At 32.8% G+C, this 17,457-nt stretch overlaps 1 protein-coding gene across 2 annotated transcripts in view; it reads right to left on the bottom strand.

Moving 5' to 3' along the window:
• LOC122513824 (suppressor of lurcher protein 1) overlaps positions 1–17,457 on the bottom strand; it is a 335,671-nt gene that overhangs the window by 221,750 nt on the left and 96,464 nt on the right. For both annotated transcript variants that reach the window (XM_043630302.1, XM_043630303.1), the window contains one exon: positions 9,014–9,228. In XM_043630302.1, the coding sequence (XP_043486237.1) occupies positions 9,014–9,228 (215 nt within the window). The remainder of the gene's footprint in view (positions 1–9,013; positions 9,229–17,457) is intronic.

Raw genomic sequence — 17,457 nt, 5'->3', positions numbered from 1 at the left:
ATACAAATAGAAATCTTTTTCTTAGATTTTACGAGCCATCCCATAGAACCACCATGACGTTTATTTTCTTTCTTATCCTTACGAACGACGAACGTTCTTTGTGTATGCGTGTGTGTGTGTGTGTGAGTAAGGCGTGCGTGTGTGGTTTTTTGTTTTCTCTCTTTTCTTTCAATTTCTCTTTTTCTCGCGTAGTACGCGTTCACGAAGATTCGAAAGGACGATGGCGAAACTCTGGAAGATTCTTAAATTTCAAGCTACAACGAACGAACGAACGAACGAACGAATGGCGAGCAAGCGTAGATAGATTTTAATGGGGTTGGTATCCTGAACACGTAGTCACTTTGCGCCAGAGCTGCGCCAACCTCGACGGCTGCGCGTAACCTCCTCCCCTCCTCCCCCTCCTCCCACTCCCCCTCTTCGCACACTCTCTTCTTCTTCTTCTTCTTCTTCTTTATGTGTTACCCACCACGTATTCAATATATATATAACTATGTGGCGTGTGTGTGTATGTGTGTATATATATACTATAGCCACGTGCGTTTTTACGTGACCGTTCTTCTCTCGTTCGATCGACTTATTTTCTCTCCCCAGGTATATTTTTCTTTTTTTCTTTAGTAAATTACAATGACACAAATAAATAGCTTTCATTTATTTTAATTCTTCTCGTTACCGAATACCTTTAATTGAAGTGTTTTCTAGAGACTAAAATAATTTCTTATCAGTGCTAATCTTTTGCTGTATTTTGTTCGATATTATTATAAAACAGATTTAATATTATATTAGATTTAATTAATTAACGTTTTTATTTCTTATTTAATAATTTTCATGCGACAAGACTCAATACGCAAAAAAAAAACCAATATTACATTATTTTACACGTATATGCGTCGATAGATCACGCTTGGCAACTATTATCACGTTTAAATCTGAAAAAAATTGTGATTTTACGTGGCCCAGTAAATAACGGTAAATAACATACCCACCGAATCTTCCGGATTGTTTAATAATTTGTCTTTTAATATACTTTATTTAATGCAAAAATACAAACTCAACGAGATTACCATTACCGAGAACGTCGATGTAACGCGAAAGATTTTTACATCAACAACCGAATAATGATTTATTCTTATCATTTTTGTTTTAATCTCGCTCAAAGTATCGCATAATTTCTTTCTTCTGTATTTTTTATTTTTGTATTATCCTTAGTTAGAAATATCAGAATAAACGTTGCTTCCTCATTGGACCCATTTAACTTCGATGAGAGTTCATTTCGTGCATTTAATCGTTTCTCCCTCACGTATCCTTCCATCCTTACCCCCATCCCTCTTTTTCTTTAACCCCAAATCAACATGAATCTTTCCTCGCAAGCTATTTTTCACGATAAAACGAACCGTACGTAACAACAGTTCGTAACTTTCTCTCGCATAAACAGATCTATCGTTTATGCGCGCGTATTCCTTTTTTAAATATATCAGAATATTAACAACCAAACAGGGAAAATGAAATGTAACAGCCGAGTTGGCGCGTGGTACCGTTAATTAATTATTTAAAAAAAGAAACGAGAAAAAAACTAAATTAATGTCTCTCTCCCTCTCTCTACGGGAAAAGAAAATTGGATGAAGTCAGCGAGAAGGAATGAAAAATAATTATAAACAAAACAAAAAAAAAGAAACAAAAAGTAACGAGAACGAAACGAATAAAAAAACAGAGAGAGAGAGAGAGAGAGAGAGAGAAAACAATAAAAAAAAAGATAGATAAATAAATTGGCGAGGATATGGGGTAAATGGGGAAGAGAAGGGGATATACAAAAGGGAGGGGGAGGGGAAAGGAGAAACGAAAAATACTGGAAAACAACAAAATATGCATCGGTCTTTCGAAACGGGTCATGGGATTCTTCCCCATCGACGACTTTTTACTTTGTTATTTTAAAATCAGCGTGCATACACGACAGTGTAAATATTTGATTACATTAGGAGGAGGAGGAGGTGGAAGAAGAGGAAGAGGTGGAAGAGGAGGGGGAGGAGGAGGAGGAGGTGGTGCAGCAGCTGCTCTCGAAAGCTCGCAAAATTTTATTCGTTCGTTCCAAGAGAGAAAGAGAGAGATTGGAATAGAGTGAAAGAATGAAATACACAGATATAAAAAGAGAGAGAGAGAGAGAGAGAGAGAGAGAGAAACTACATGTTCGATTTCACAACGCTTCATACTTCTCTTTCCCCATTGTCCCATCGTTATTCCCGTTCGCTGCGATTGAATTCCGTAAATTAATTGTTTAATGATGCTTGCGATTCATTATGAAACTACTCGCTTTGGTGCAAATTAAAACAATCAACGGGCATACACCTTTAACTCTGTATTCTTTCACTCACACACACACATTCACCTCTCTTTCTTTCTCATTATACGCAAGAATCTCACTTTACGAAAGCTTTTCTACATATGAATTTTCAAGTATTGATAGATATAACAAAGAGTGAGTGAGAGAGAGAGAGGTGGAGAGGGTGCGGGAGGGAGGAGAGATTTGCGTAAACGTCATTTAAAATATTAAAGAGAAATTCTTGAAATAACATCACTACAAATCGTCGCAATTTGCATATTTTTTCCTTTCAATCGAAATATTATCAAATTATCGTGATTGATTCTTTATATTATAGAAAAAGGTAAAGAGAAAAATAAATAAAAATTGTACTCGGTAACCGTACGGTTGCAGTTTTTTTTCTTTTTGAGCGTCTGTCTTATTTTAATTTTAATAATATTATTAAATTATATATACGAGGAAGAAAATCGAACAGATTCTCGCTCTTTTCCCCGGTACGTTATTTCTTATAAGTTAATTTCGATATTTGTAAAAAAAAAAAAAAAGAAAAAAGAAAAGGTAGTTGGTTGTTAGATTAAAAATAAAAGGTTAAAAAAAATATCAATTAAAAATATACGCATTCGTAGATTGACGGTAACGCGTTTGCGAAGTTGCGTTCGTGAAGTTGGGTAAAGGGATAAAAAAAAAAAAAGAAAAAAGAAAAAAAAGAAGAGAAAAATCGAAATTATTCGGTTAACTTGGTAAACATCGTTTTAAAACGAATGCAAAACGAGAATCGCCGAGCGTTTCGTTGCGAGATTTTCCCGTTATTTCTTTTAATAACGGCGACATTTTACATTCGCAGGATGAAAGGTAAAAAGCACTGTCCAATGGGAACGCGATGGTAAACGACGCACATGCTCGCTCTCGTAGAGAAATTTAAGCAAATAATGTGCCGCGAATAAACGCGTAGACTAACATAAGTTTACACGAGAATTTAGTTCGTAATAATTTTGACCTATTTCCTCATTTTACAATATACACGAATACTTTATACACTCTGTAATCGTTAAATTATTAGTGTTAATTATCTATCTACAATATATAAAACGATCAAAAGAAAAGAAATTATACGCAAATTTTTGATCATTCTTACGAAAAATCTCTGCGTTTGAAATTTATTCAAAGATGCGTGTGTGTGTGTATTTTTTTGTTTCTTTCTTCAATTAAATTAGTATCAATTATAAAGTAAACACATAATACTTTTTACAACGTTTAAAGATAATAAATATAATATAATATCGTTGATTCTCTCTTTTAATGGACACGCGTAAAGAAAATTGTTAAGCAAATTCGTAAAAAATGAGATAGACAACACTTTGCTTAGAATAAATGTTCTCCTCTGTATCGTCAATAATATTACTCTTCTCCTAATTCTCTCTCTTTCGTGAGAAGATTTACGTTAACTTTCGACACTTTGAAAAAGTTCACAAGTTTAAGTACTTCTAGTATCGGGTGTCTCGAGAGAATGAAACTAGGGAATTGGCAGGAAAAGCTAAGAGGACACGCTGCCCCTTCCCCCACACCCTCCCTCTCCTTCCCTCTCACCCTTATTCTCACCCTTACTTCTGTTTCATTTCTATATTTTGTGAATTACGAGTATAATATATACATATATGTGTGTGTGTGTGTGTGTGTGTGTGTGTGTGTGTGTGTGCATTCTACGTGTTTCTATGGAAAAGGAAGCGTAGAAATAGAAAAGGGAAGAGAGAAAGAAAGAGAGAAAAAGATGATACCGTTTTGTTTTATCTCAACGATCGCAAAGGTGAAATTACCCTAGCATGATAATACGGATCGCTGATCGCTTTTTCAAATTTTAACCGCGGAACAAGTCTGCAACGATGCACATCCGATTCAGAGAACTGTAAAAGCGTTCTACTTTTAACGAAGCACGACGAATTTTTCTTTTTATCAACTTAAACATTAATATTATTTCCTCGATAAAATATAAATGTAATATTATATATATCTATGTGAATGCATTAATTATAATATATTTGAATAAAAGTAATTGAAATAATTTTTATATTAATTCTTTCTCTCTAATCGTACGATAAGTAGGAATAACAAAAAAAGAAAATTCTTAAAATACGAACTACCATCCCAATTATATCAAAATCTAAAAGAGACCCGGGCAAAGAGAGGTAAGTAAATATTTTATTTCATTCCCAATCTCCGAGTATTCGATCGATCCGGGAAAGACCACCACGATGATTTATTTCCGATCTACGAATTTATATAGAACGCATTTATCTTCTCAACCTTTTCTATCCAACAGAAATCTAATAAATATATATATATATATATATATGTAAAAATATCTTTAAGATGAACCTAAATGTTAAGAGAAAAGGATTCATTTTCTAATGGAAAATTTCGCTGAAGAAAAAAATAAAATATAACTTATATATCCAAGAAAAAATCTATAAAAAAATTATATTATTTCATAGAATTTTTCCGATGCACTCTGATCGATACCACCTCTAATTTCAAAACTTATCGATCAAACGTTCCTTGCTCGTTTATTAAAATATGAAATCAATTTTGAAAATTAGATTAAATTAAATTAAATGAAATTAAATTGAATAAATTAATTAATTAATCGATAGCATATTACTTTTTACAGGGACAAAGGGAAAAATGAAAAAAGAAAAAATAAATCGCGAAAAGTTCCTGTCGAATATACGAAAGTAGTAGTCTATCTTTCAGTGTATGGTCGAACGAATTGAAAATGCAACGAATAGAGATAACGATAAGGGGTTATAAGGGATGGGGAATGAGGGAGGGAGGGAGTGGGGGGAAATAAAGAAAAAAAAAATCGAAATGTAGAGTCATCAGCGAAGTCTGGTGATAGCACTCGCACTGTAATTAGTAGGTTGCCTGGTGAGGAGGAGGAGGAGGAGGAGGAGGAGGGCTGGTTGGTTGGTGGGATAGCGAAACTCGAAAATAGTCCGGGCTGAGTTAGCCACTTTAATCAATACCGTGCAAATAGCCGAAGGACTTTCCGACTTGGCCCATATTTCCTTTTTATCTCGAACTAACGTCCTATTATTTTTCCTTCCCTTTTTTTTTTTTCTTTTTTTTTTATCAAATACAAGATAAAGTATATATCTTAGATTTTTGTATACGTTTCATTTATCGCGATATCATTAATTAATTATGGTCACACGAAAACGTAGTGTGTGTGTGTGTGTGTGTCTTTCCCAAAGATATTAAATAATTAATAATCAAATAAAACAAAATTATTAAAGAAACATTCAACGAAAATCTGTCTTGCGATTGAATACAAATATTTAAAGAAAAATATTCTTACTTTTGTTAATTAACTTACTTCATTAAAAATTCATTTAATTATCATTCAATTCGATGATAACATTTGTATAGTTAATTAATGAATAATTTATATTATTATAAGTAACATCATATGTAATACACCTTACTTGAAATTAGATGAAAACATTTATCGAACGAGTACCGACACGACAATGTCTATTAAGTAATAGAGAAATTGAGAGTTTATTCAACGATAAGTCGGTCTATTTAATAGTACATTCAAAGAGAGTAAAGCTAATATTGAATAGAGGTATTAGAGATAAAGCAAATGTTACATACACGTAAGAAACAATTATGGTAAACCATAATTAATTAATTAAATTTTAACGTGTACGAAGAACTGACAAGAGAGAAACAAAAAGATAAAGATACACGGGAAAATAAAGTTTATAAAAAGATAAATAAAAAAAAAAGAAAATAAACGAGCTTACTTCTCTCGTTAAACTCTCGACTGGGTTGATTTGTTCGTCAACACAGGAGACCTCTAGTATTAAACGATTTGATTTCCGTCTTGTCAGACAAATCTATTCCCGTTTAACGATTGACAACGAAAATGGGAGGGATGATAAAAGGGGAAGAAGGGTGATGGGGGGGGGCAAAGGGAAGTAGATATAAAGTAATCTATCAGATCGTACGCGTGGAAAGAAGATTGAACGACGGAAAAAAAACAAATGATAGACCTAGTAGACATATTATCGGATAGGGGCGAGGTGGAGAGGGGGGAGGGAAGAAAAGGGATTAAGTTTCCCGTAAATTTTCTAGAAAATTATCGATAAAGATGAAGAGATGAGTAGTTCCCCTCCTCCTCCACTCCTTCGTCACCCCCATCGTTAATCGAAGAGGAGGCACCACAAGGCGGCCTCGGGTAATATTTTCAGCCAAGATTCTCTTCGTTAGCAATTTTCTCATTAATTGCCGAATTTCCAGTTGGAGATTGGGGCCGCGAGGAAGCAGGATAAATGAATTAGACCGCAGTGTGAAGTTACACTTGGATCTTCTATCTATCTCTATCTATCTCTCTCTCTCTCTCTCTTCTACACAGAGTGGACCAACCCCTATCCATTTTCACGTACGGTAATGCTTTGTCGGAATGATACTTATCGCTAACCATTCGGGTATACCCTAATGCCCTACAACGAGACTGGCAATTATACCGTTAATTCACATACCTTTATCCTACACCCTAACAACCACCCACTTTCTCTCCACCACCTACTTCCAAATCCTATATTATCGTTCATTTGCATGGATTACATGTACAAGATCATTATGACATACTATTAACTGTGTTTAAATATTCCAACAACGACACGTTTGATAAATGTTTCGTTATCAATTCGTAATTAAAGTAGAATTGTAAATGAATTTATTAGTTCAATTTTTGTCGATTATTATATTTTTGTAAATATGATTGAAAAATAATGTTCTTTCGATTATTTTATCATTATACTAATCCTTTGCTTTTTCCTTCTTCTTCGTCGTTTCTTTTTTTGTTTCTTTCTTTCCTATCTTCTTCTTCCTTTTATCTTCTATACGTTTGATTAAAACTCGTCGGCATGAAGGCAGAAATTACATTTAAATTATACACGCTTAATCACAGCTTCGCTTCCTTCCTTCCTTCCTTCTCTGCCCTTCCCTTCCCTTCTCTTCGCTTCCCTTCCCTTCCCTCCTTCCTACTCATGCCAACGCGCTATCTACGATATTATTTATTATTTTATGGTGTGACGTGGATAATCAACGGGGTGTGTCAAATTTTATGATGTGTTTGTTCGACGAGAATGATAGAGGATTGAGGAATATCCCGGTGATAGTAAATTTTCCGTTGCACGACCGGCTGCCACTCGCTATTGCAATCACTTTTTCTTAATAGGATATTTTTTTTCTTTCTTTTTTTTTCCCCGAACACCCCCTCCTCTTCCCTACAATTATAAACGCAAATATTATTGTATACTAGTAGAGAAAAAAATACGTTGTTGTTTTATGGAAATGCAAATGAAAATAAACATGATTAATAAAAATGTTCTTTTTGTTTTGCTGGAAAAAAACTGTTGAATTAAATTCTAAAATTTAATTTATATGAAAATATATTAATAAAACTATAAATATGTTTTTAATAAATTATTAAGGGAAAAAAAAATATAAAAAGAAAAGGAAAGAACGAAAGACGAATGTACGTTTCGAACGAAATCTTCGAGAAAAAAAATAAAAGGGGCGAATGCATCAAACGAAAGATTGGAAGCATATTATGCAAAAAGCACTGCAGTTCCTACGTTAAAAGAGGAGGATTTTATGTCTTTTTTTTTTTACATATACATCTTGCGATTTCTTCCTTTTCCCCACGTACGTATGCGCATATTTACGTAAGTGTGTGCAGCACACACAGGTAAGTGCAATGGAAACGATGCTTTTCGGATGATGGATCGAACGAAATGGATTCCTAACGCATTGCATTTGCGCATTACCTGCAACCATCATGCATTTTTCTTTTTTTTTTTTGCATTATTCTTTATTACTTTTTCTATATCCCAATGTCAAGGTCTCTTTGTTGTGGATCAATTTTATTCTATCCAAGATGCGGGAATGATATATATCGCAATAATTGACCAACAATTTTCTACTAGGTGTATTTTCATTTTAAAAACGAATGATCGATATTTTATTACAAGTTACACACGTTTGTATCAGTTTTCACGCGTTCATCAAATTCAGATATTTAATACTGCTACATTTTTTATTTTTTTTTTATTTTGTTTTTGTTTTTCGATAACATAACGAACTTCGTAAAAACGTAAAATATTTTTGTATAAAATACAGAGATCCTACTGTTTAGAACATACATTGATCCTTCGTACGTGTTTTTACTCACGTACGCGTGCTTTGACACAAATCACGACAAATAATGGTCGGATATGAAAAATAAAAATTAACAAAACGGGAAAGAAAAAGAAAAAAAAGTATGGGAGAAAAAAAAATAGATTCGTTGATCCGTAAAAAATAAATTACGTTCAAATAAATTCAGAATAAAGAGAGAAAAACAAAACGAACGAGTTTGTAACGACGATGTACTAGATTCGTAGATTATTATTGAAAAAAAAAAAAAGAAATAATAATTAAAAAAAAACTTATTATTATATTTGAAGAAAAATTAACGATGCTCGTTAATTATTATTAAAAACAAACAAAAAATATATATTTCTAATCAACGATAATATGTATCTATATAAACTTATATTTAATTAAGAAGAAATAAAAGTTGTTAGAGGAAAAGAAGATTCCACTAACGAGATTAGAAAAAAAAGAAAAAAAAAAGAAACAAAGAAAACTTACGTCTGTCGATGAAGCGAAAAGTTCCGGAAAAGCCCGTAGCATTTGAGGAAGATAACTCGGTGTGAAGTTCTAGTATAAGGGTAGATCTCGAGCTATACAAAATTTGAGGGATGTCGCGTAATTCGCCGCACAAAATTCCAGACCAGGGAGTATATTCCGAGACTCCTTCGCTTTCCAAATGAAGGAATACCTTCACGAAGTCACCCCTGGTACAACTGAAACAACCAAAATTTTGCCTTCGTATAATATTCATTCTCACAACAAAATATATTCATTATAAAGTATCGAACAATTTTATTATTTTACATTTTATATATATATGTATATATATGTAATAATTTATTATATTATTTAATTATTAATTTAATTAATTATTAATTTTTAAAAAATTAATAAATACAAAATAAAAATAAATTAATAAATAAATATAAATTAAAATAAATTAATAATTAATTTTTAATTATTAATTTATTATATAAATATTATATAAATATTTGTAATAATACTTAAAACAAAATCTGTTTTAAATTAATAATCAAATTATCGCGTTATTTTCTTCTTTTGTTTCGTTTTGTTTTTCGTTTATTCGAAATAAACGATTTTAATATTATTAATAATATAAATAAGATATAAATATATTACATTAACTTATATATACTCGAATAAAATAAAAGGATTTAATTGAAGGTAGTTGAAACATTTCTCTTTCGAATGAATACGTTTAACTCGTCGTGTTCGACAAACGTTCGTTCTCTCCGGTGGTTCGTTTACGACTACTATATATTAAACCTTTGTTAAAGTAAATCTATTGTTTACTACTCGGAATCGTCAACACTTTGTTATATATATGTTTATATGATGGTAGATAGACGTACAACTCGAGTAAGCCACGACAGTTTACAATATTTATTTCAAGAGAGAGTTTTCAAAAAAATATAAAAACTCACCCAAAATAAAGAAAAACAAACGAACGAACGAACGAACACACGCGAAGAACATAGATAAGCATTGACTGTGAGTCGTAAAATCTTTTTTATCCTACCCTTCCCCCTACCCCCTTCCCCCTTTACCATCCTAATTTTACCCTAATGGATTTGTATAATTTCTGCGAGAGCGTTTACGTTAATCGAGAACGTATTAAACGCAAAAGAAAAAGAAAAGAAAAAAGAAATAATAAAAAGTAACACGTATTAATGTGTACTTTATTTTCAACGTTAATCTTTTGTTAAAACATTTATTCCAAGCTTGAAATTGTTCGATCCTCCGGTTTATGTTTTTTTTTCTGTATTTAAAAAAAAAAAATAAATTGAAATATCTTCTCATGTATTTTAAAAAAGAACGGCACACGCGCACACGCACACGTACACGTACACACGTATACGTCATACAGAAAGAGAGATAGATAGAGAGAGAGAGAGAGAGAGAAGGAAAGAGAGAATCGAGTGTTTTTTCATGTTATATAACTTCCAAATAGGTGGTTAACCTTTGATAAAAAAAAATCAGGGCAGATTAAGGTTTACGCAATAATTTTTGTTGTCGATGTAAATGAAAGAATAAAAAGTAAAATATAAAATAAAATACAATAAAATAATATGAAATATAAAATAAAATAAAAGAAATGAAATGAAAAATAAAATTTGCGACGTGTCACGCGTCATGCGAAAGCGCGAGAGAAGAAAATTATTCATCTGGAAAAAATCTCGGTACGCGCGTCAACGAGAAAATTTCTTACGACCGAAGATCAAAGCCATTACAAATTCGTTGCTTTAAGAAGGAAAACAAAAAAAAAAAAAAGAAAAAAAGAAGGGAAAGAAAAACAGAAAGATATGGTAGGAGAAGAAACGGAGAAAGATATTAAAGAAAAAAAAAGCCTCGGGCGTTTTTCCAGATCGAGATGATTTCTTTCTCTCTCTCTCTCTCTCTTCTTCTCATAGTAAAAGAAAAATAGAAACAGGCCAAGACAGACAGAGAGAGAGAGAGAGAGAGAAATAAAAAGCCCTTCCTTTTATCCGAGAAAAGAAAAAAAGGGAAAACATTTAAATCGATCCTGGCCCGTTCATCTTCATAATCATAATATTATCTCGTATAATCAACGCGGATCTTTTTAATTAGATTACCAACAATCGTAATCAAAATAAATTAGGCTACTTTACATGGAAAAAAAAAAAATATATATATAATTTAGCCTAATTTTTCGGATTAGTTAGCAGGATGACAAGGGGATTTTATCACTGGTTTAAAAACATACCTCCTATACCTAGTGTGTAACGCATTCGGTATTTTATTTCATTTGTTAGTCGAATTATAATATTTTGATATTAATTTGAATCAAACTGAGTACCTGTGAGAAATTGAATATTTTTATAAAAAATAAAAAAAGTAACTTTTTTTATTATCAAGGATTTATTTATGTTTGCGTATTAGGGAGGAATGAAATTTTTCAAAGAAGTCACACTGTAGATACAACTTCTTTTCTTTATCTCTTTCTCTCTCTCTCTCTAACCTCTCGACAAATGACTTTTCTAACGAGCGTACAGGGAATACTTCTTCGAGATGTTTGCATTCTTACGATAGTTCGGGGAATAGGCATACTAGAACGACGAATGCAACGTAATCCAACGATAAAAATAAAATTCCATTCTGAAGTTAAATAATAAAAGGGAGAGAGGATGGTGGGGGTTGGAGGAAGAATAAAAAAAAGGAAAAAAGAAGAAGAAGAAGAAGAAGTAGAAGAAGAAGAAGTTACGAAGTTAGATAAAATCGAAATTGCGAAATGTTCATTAATTTGAGTCCTCCCCTGCGAGACGGGGTTTATCGTCCCTCGTAAAAATGGATCGTCAAATTTCTAAGAGAATCTTTCGAATCCTAATCGCCTAGTTTCAACTCATTTAATACTTAATCGAGCACGATTACACTACGCGTTGAAAGGTAATAACAGCAGTAACAGTAGTAACAGTAGTAATAGTAACAGCAGCAGCACCAGCACCAGCAGCAGGTGTTCGCAAGTTCCATCGTAGACGGATTAGACTTAAACCGAATTCGAAATGAAATTGAAGAAGGATTACGTTTAAACATACTAGAATAATGTACGTTGTTATTTCAAACAAAAATAATATTTATCGTTTAAGACCGATAATAGAATATTCATCATTATGCAACAATTGTAATAATCTAATCAACCTACATTCCATTTCCACCTAAACCTGTTTTTTTTTTTACACAAACATTTAACTAATATCAAATATTTCCATTTTTGGAAACTGATTCGTTAAATTGATCGTTGAAAAAAAAAAAACTAAAAGAAAAGAAGAAAATACGATTTATTGTAATAATCCTCGTTTTAATCTCTAGAAAAAAAAAAAGAAAATTATTCACCCTTACATTGGGGACTCTAATTGTCACGATCTCTTTTAATACAATCCATTTGTCATATAAATGAAATAAATTAAGGATAGAGTAATAAAAAAAAGGAAGAAAAAGAGAAAAAGGAAAGAGACATCGAGCATTCTGACACACTGTTTTATAGAAAAAAAAAGGAAAAAGACCGAAGAAAGAAAAAAGGAAGAAAGTGAGATAAAAAGTGACAGAGAAAGAGAAAAAGAATTATGAAAAACGATATATATATATATATATATATATAACCTGGGATTATTCAAAAGGTAGAGTAGACGATCCGTCATCGTTAGTAGAGATTTCTGGGGACATAAACTTATGCGAATACGAATACGAATGCGATATACGCTCGGTGCTAATCTCGTTCTTTAATTCCCTAGGTGAGTTTCGAGTAAGAAGAAACCAAGGGGGGGGTTAGAAAGGACCTTTATGGTGAAGAGCCAACTCAACGTTTAACATTGTTAAGCTGAAACATTGAAGTAAGAGAGAGAGAGAGAGAGATAAATATAGTATCATAGTCCTTGAGTTCTACAAAGTAATAAGATAAGGATGGACATACCAAGGTAGAAAGACAGAGAAGGACAATATCACATAGCCAGAATACTCTCAGGCTATCGCCACTGGCTGGAATTTGGAGAAGATATTGGCTTTAACGTAGATACTCAAGGAGAAAGGACACAGGGTGTGAAATTATATATCGTTGAACGTAACAGTATTTCTTGTTACTTCGTACCTTAGGGCCAGGATTCCATTATATTCGATTAAAAAATATAATATGTGTTTATTTTAATTAGAAAAAAAAAAAAAAAAAAGAGAAATATCGTAAAAAAGTTATCGTTTTATTTAATTATTAATTATATCAACAACATATTCGTATAAATATTATATGAATATCAACATTATATGAATATGTATGCTTTAATAATCATAATAGTAGCTCAATTAAATTGATTTGTCAATACAAATAATTTCAACGCGAAATAAAACGTGATATTCGTTTTTCTAATTTTTTGGTGGGATTTATAGTCCGATTGTGGTAATTATCGTTATACGATATAAACCGGTACGTTCTTTTCTTTTTTTTTAAATATAAACATAAAAAACAATTTCTCTCTACCAGAGATTTATTTCATATAATTAATAATTATTTCAATAACGATCGTGTATTTTTAATTATATATTCAATCAAATATCATAAACACGTGTAATAATTTTCAACGCGTTAACGCTAACATTTTTATCTTACGAAAGATGTCACGTAATTGAGAAACGCATTAAATATGTATACGAATGCATTCTCACTCGAATCGTTTCAAAAATAAAATAAAGAGAAGAAAGAAATGACAAAAAAGAAAAATGAAAAAGAGATTGGTGAGAAAGAGAGAGAGAGAAAAAGAAGAGAAATAAAAAAAAGAAAAGAAAAGAAAAGAAAAAGAAGACGATAAGAAAAAGGATTTAAGGTGAGATTTTTCCTTCAAAAAAAGTTCGAATGATAAAAAGCTTTTTACGGAGAATATCACAATACGTTCCAATTTCGGGGTCGCAAACGTCGAGTCAGATGACTCGTGTGTGTCAAACGAGAGTCACTCTTCCCCCCCCCATTCTCGCCCCCAACCACTCGCTCACCCTCCTTACACCCTTTTTGACACGACCCCTTATATACCGAGTTGAATTTTCCAGAATAAAAAAAAAAAAAAAGGAAAAAAAAAGAAAAAAAGCACGCACACGCGCGTCTATCCACGCGTACACACAAATACACACACACACACACACACATAGCAGAGACGTATATAAAATACAAGGACAATCCTCAACGTTTTTCAGGGTACTTTTTTCTCATCACTTCAACGTCGCCGTGTTTTAAACTCATTTTCCAAAGGGAACCGAGTCGTCTAAGGAGAGGAGGGAGGAGTAAGGGGAAAGCTCTCCTATTCCTAAGCGATTTATTATGTCGGTCATAGCAGGGGGTTGTGGTGGTTGTGTTGGTGGTACAGGGAAAGGGGGGAGAAGAGGAGGAACGGGATGGAAGAAACAAACTACGCGGGCTGATATGTAATCGTTCCTGTTCCCTTTTAATTTTCTCCAACCACCCACCGAGCAAGAACTAGATTGAGAATAGAAAGAAACAAAAGAAAGGGATAATCTAAGAAAGGAAGAGAGAGAGAGAGAGAGAGAGAAGATCATGGAAAAAGATCATAGACCGATGATGGATCTCGATGTTGCGTGGGAAATAAATAAATCGAACGAACGAATCTATGAAGAAAAGAAAGAGAAATAAAGAGAGAAAATGACAGAGAGAGAGAGAGAGAGAGAGAGAGAGAATGGTTACTACAATGGACGGAGCATGAATTTCATGACAGAATGTCCCGCATGAAAAATGTATCGTTCTTTCTCTCTTCTTTTCCTATCATCATACATCAAAAAGTCTCAACTTAGAAAGAGAGAGAGAGAGAGAGAGAATGACGAATCATTAATCATTAAGGAAGAAACGATCGGTTAGCCTCGTGAACTCCTAGTATGTTCCATGTGTAATATTTATAAGCAAGAGAGTTAGGGAAGGGTGGAAGAGAAAGAAGAGGGATGGGTCAGATAAAAAAAATTACTAATAAAAAGAAAAAAAAAAGGGGACAGGGGTAGAGAGAAAATTATGCTTCGAGTGTTGTTAGTCACGTTGTTTTCTTTTCCCTTTACTTTTGTTTTTCTCTCGTGACATTTTTTTTCTATTTTCATATTTCGATGAAATCTATTTTATGATACATTTAAAGGAAGAATAAAAAAGGTTTTTGGTATGCGTGATATAGTTATGATAAATGACGTTTATATGGACAAGTTAAGAATATAAGAATGGGTTAAAGGGAATAACTCGGAATAATGTGAAAAGAAAGTTTCGTTAGCGGAAATATGAAAGAGCCGATTTTCAAAAGCAAAGAACGAAGAACCATCGTCGACTATTATAGGTGATGAATGGCTCTCTCTACCCGTTGCTCGAGTATGAAAACAAACGCGTATTCCCAAGTCGGGTCTATCAATTTTCAAACTATCCACCAGCTGCTTTTTTTTTCCCTTCTTCTTATTCTTTTTCTGCAACCTACCCGGGTCTTCTCTTTATTATTATTTTTATTATTATTTTCTTTATCTTTTCTTTTCTTTTCTTTCTTTACCGAATTTTACAAAGTTTTATCTGTTGCCAATGGTGGTTTGACCACTTTTATTCGCAGAACACTCACACACGCGTACATTTGTTCTTTAAGTGTCCTTTTTTTCCTTTTCTTTTATTTTTGACAATCAGTCGTAGATAATAATATATTATTTAATAGAGACACAATTGGCATCGTTCCTAAAGCAAGAAAGGAAAAATAAATGAAAATAAACAATCACGATTCGCGATAATCCCGGAAACAGAAGTGGACTGATTAGCGTGGAAAAACTTTCCACTAATGTAAGGAGAAGAACCCTGATCGAGGTCGTTGGCACCGGCAAATAGGGAATGAAACTAAAGCGTAAAAGTTCACGGAGGAGGATCATCCCCCTCGTCCTTCTACGATTGGCTACCAGCCAGAAGAATGGTGGTCCACCTTTACTCACACATCCCCCCCCCATTTTACTCTTTTTCTCATCCGGTTATGCGAGTGTGAAGAATGTTTTTTTCTTTCTTTCTTTTTGTTTTCTTCGAATATTACGTGTCCCTGTTTATACGATAAATCAGAGCAACTGTCTTTATACGGGGTTTTTTTTTTTTATTACGTACCCTTCCCCTATTACCTTACCACCTATCCCTTCTTCCTTTTCAAAGACAATCTCGTATGGAAAATAAAATAATAACTCGACTAACTGTAAACGAAAAAATGAATCCAAACGAGAATTCATTGGATTATCTTTAAAAGTCATTTGCAATGAAATTTTCTCATCCCTTACCTCAGAAATTAAAATATTACGATAGAATAGAATGAAATAACGTGCAAACAATAATCTAAAGTTCGACATAGAATTTATTATTCGATATTAAGAGAGTAACGCGTTTTTGAACGATTTAAAATTAATCGACGCGTTATTAAAAGTAATTATAGAACAAAGAACTTAGAACAAAGAATTAAAAAGTAGGAAAAGAGAGATAAAAAGAAAATACACGGGAGTTAAAACACATCGATCGAAGAGTTAAAAGTTAAAATCTAACGAAGAAATAAAAAAAAAAGGACAAGAGAATGAGAATTAGAATTAGAAAGAGAGAGAGAGAGAGAGAGGAAGCTAATAGCCTAACATCAAGAAGGATCTCGTAAAAGACGTCTTGAATGTACTACTAGTTTAACGCCGTTATACTCAACGTGTTCCATTAAATTACATCTCTCTCTTTCTCTCTCTCTCACTCTCTTTCTCTCTCTCTCACTCTCCTTCTCACTCTCTTGGAATAGTTTCTCTTACATTCTTCGTTACTCTCTCTTTCTCTTTACTGATCGTTCCGTAAACTGTCACAAAGAAGTAACAAATCAAGAGAGAAAGAAAGAGAGAGTTACTTCTCCTCCTCTCTCTTTCTTACTTTAACTGATCGTTCCGTAAACTGTCACAAAGAAGTAACAAATCAAGAGAGAAAGAAAGAGAGAGTATATTACCTTTCTCTCTTACTCTAAAACTAAAATAGTTATCAACGAATGTTGAATGCTCGAGAAATAGTGTCTCTTTCTAATTCAATCTTATTATTGTTAGTAACAGGTTCGTTTTCTCAAGGCCAAGTCTCTCAGATTTTCTAACAGAGAAACAGAGAAAGATAGAAAGAGAGAGAGAGACTTATGAGATTGGTTCGTTATACGTGCCTGGACAAAAGCTAACTTCATCAACGTAACCTTGACGTCCGATATTCGAACACGATAAGAGAGAATCGTTCCATTTCCTTCGTTCAGGATTCCTTTATAATAATGAGAACAATCAAAATCTCGATCGTGGTCTAGTTTTCTTACGTAAACGCGATTATTATCTATTACATTCCTTCTTTATTCTCCTTCACCTTTAACATCTATAATTAGCCTTATTATTTTTTAATGTCACGAAGAACCATT

This window comes from Polistes fuscatus, unplaced genomic scaffold (assembly GCF_010416935.1).
Source record: "Polistes fuscatus isolate 324 unplaced genomic scaffold, CU_Pfus_HIC Scaffold13, whole genome shotgun sequence".
NCBI classification, from domain to species: domain Eukaryota; kingdom Metazoa; phylum Arthropoda; class Insecta; order Hymenoptera; family Vespidae; genus Polistes; species Polistes fuscatus.
This window is presented reverse-complemented; position numbering and strand designations above follow the sequence as displayed.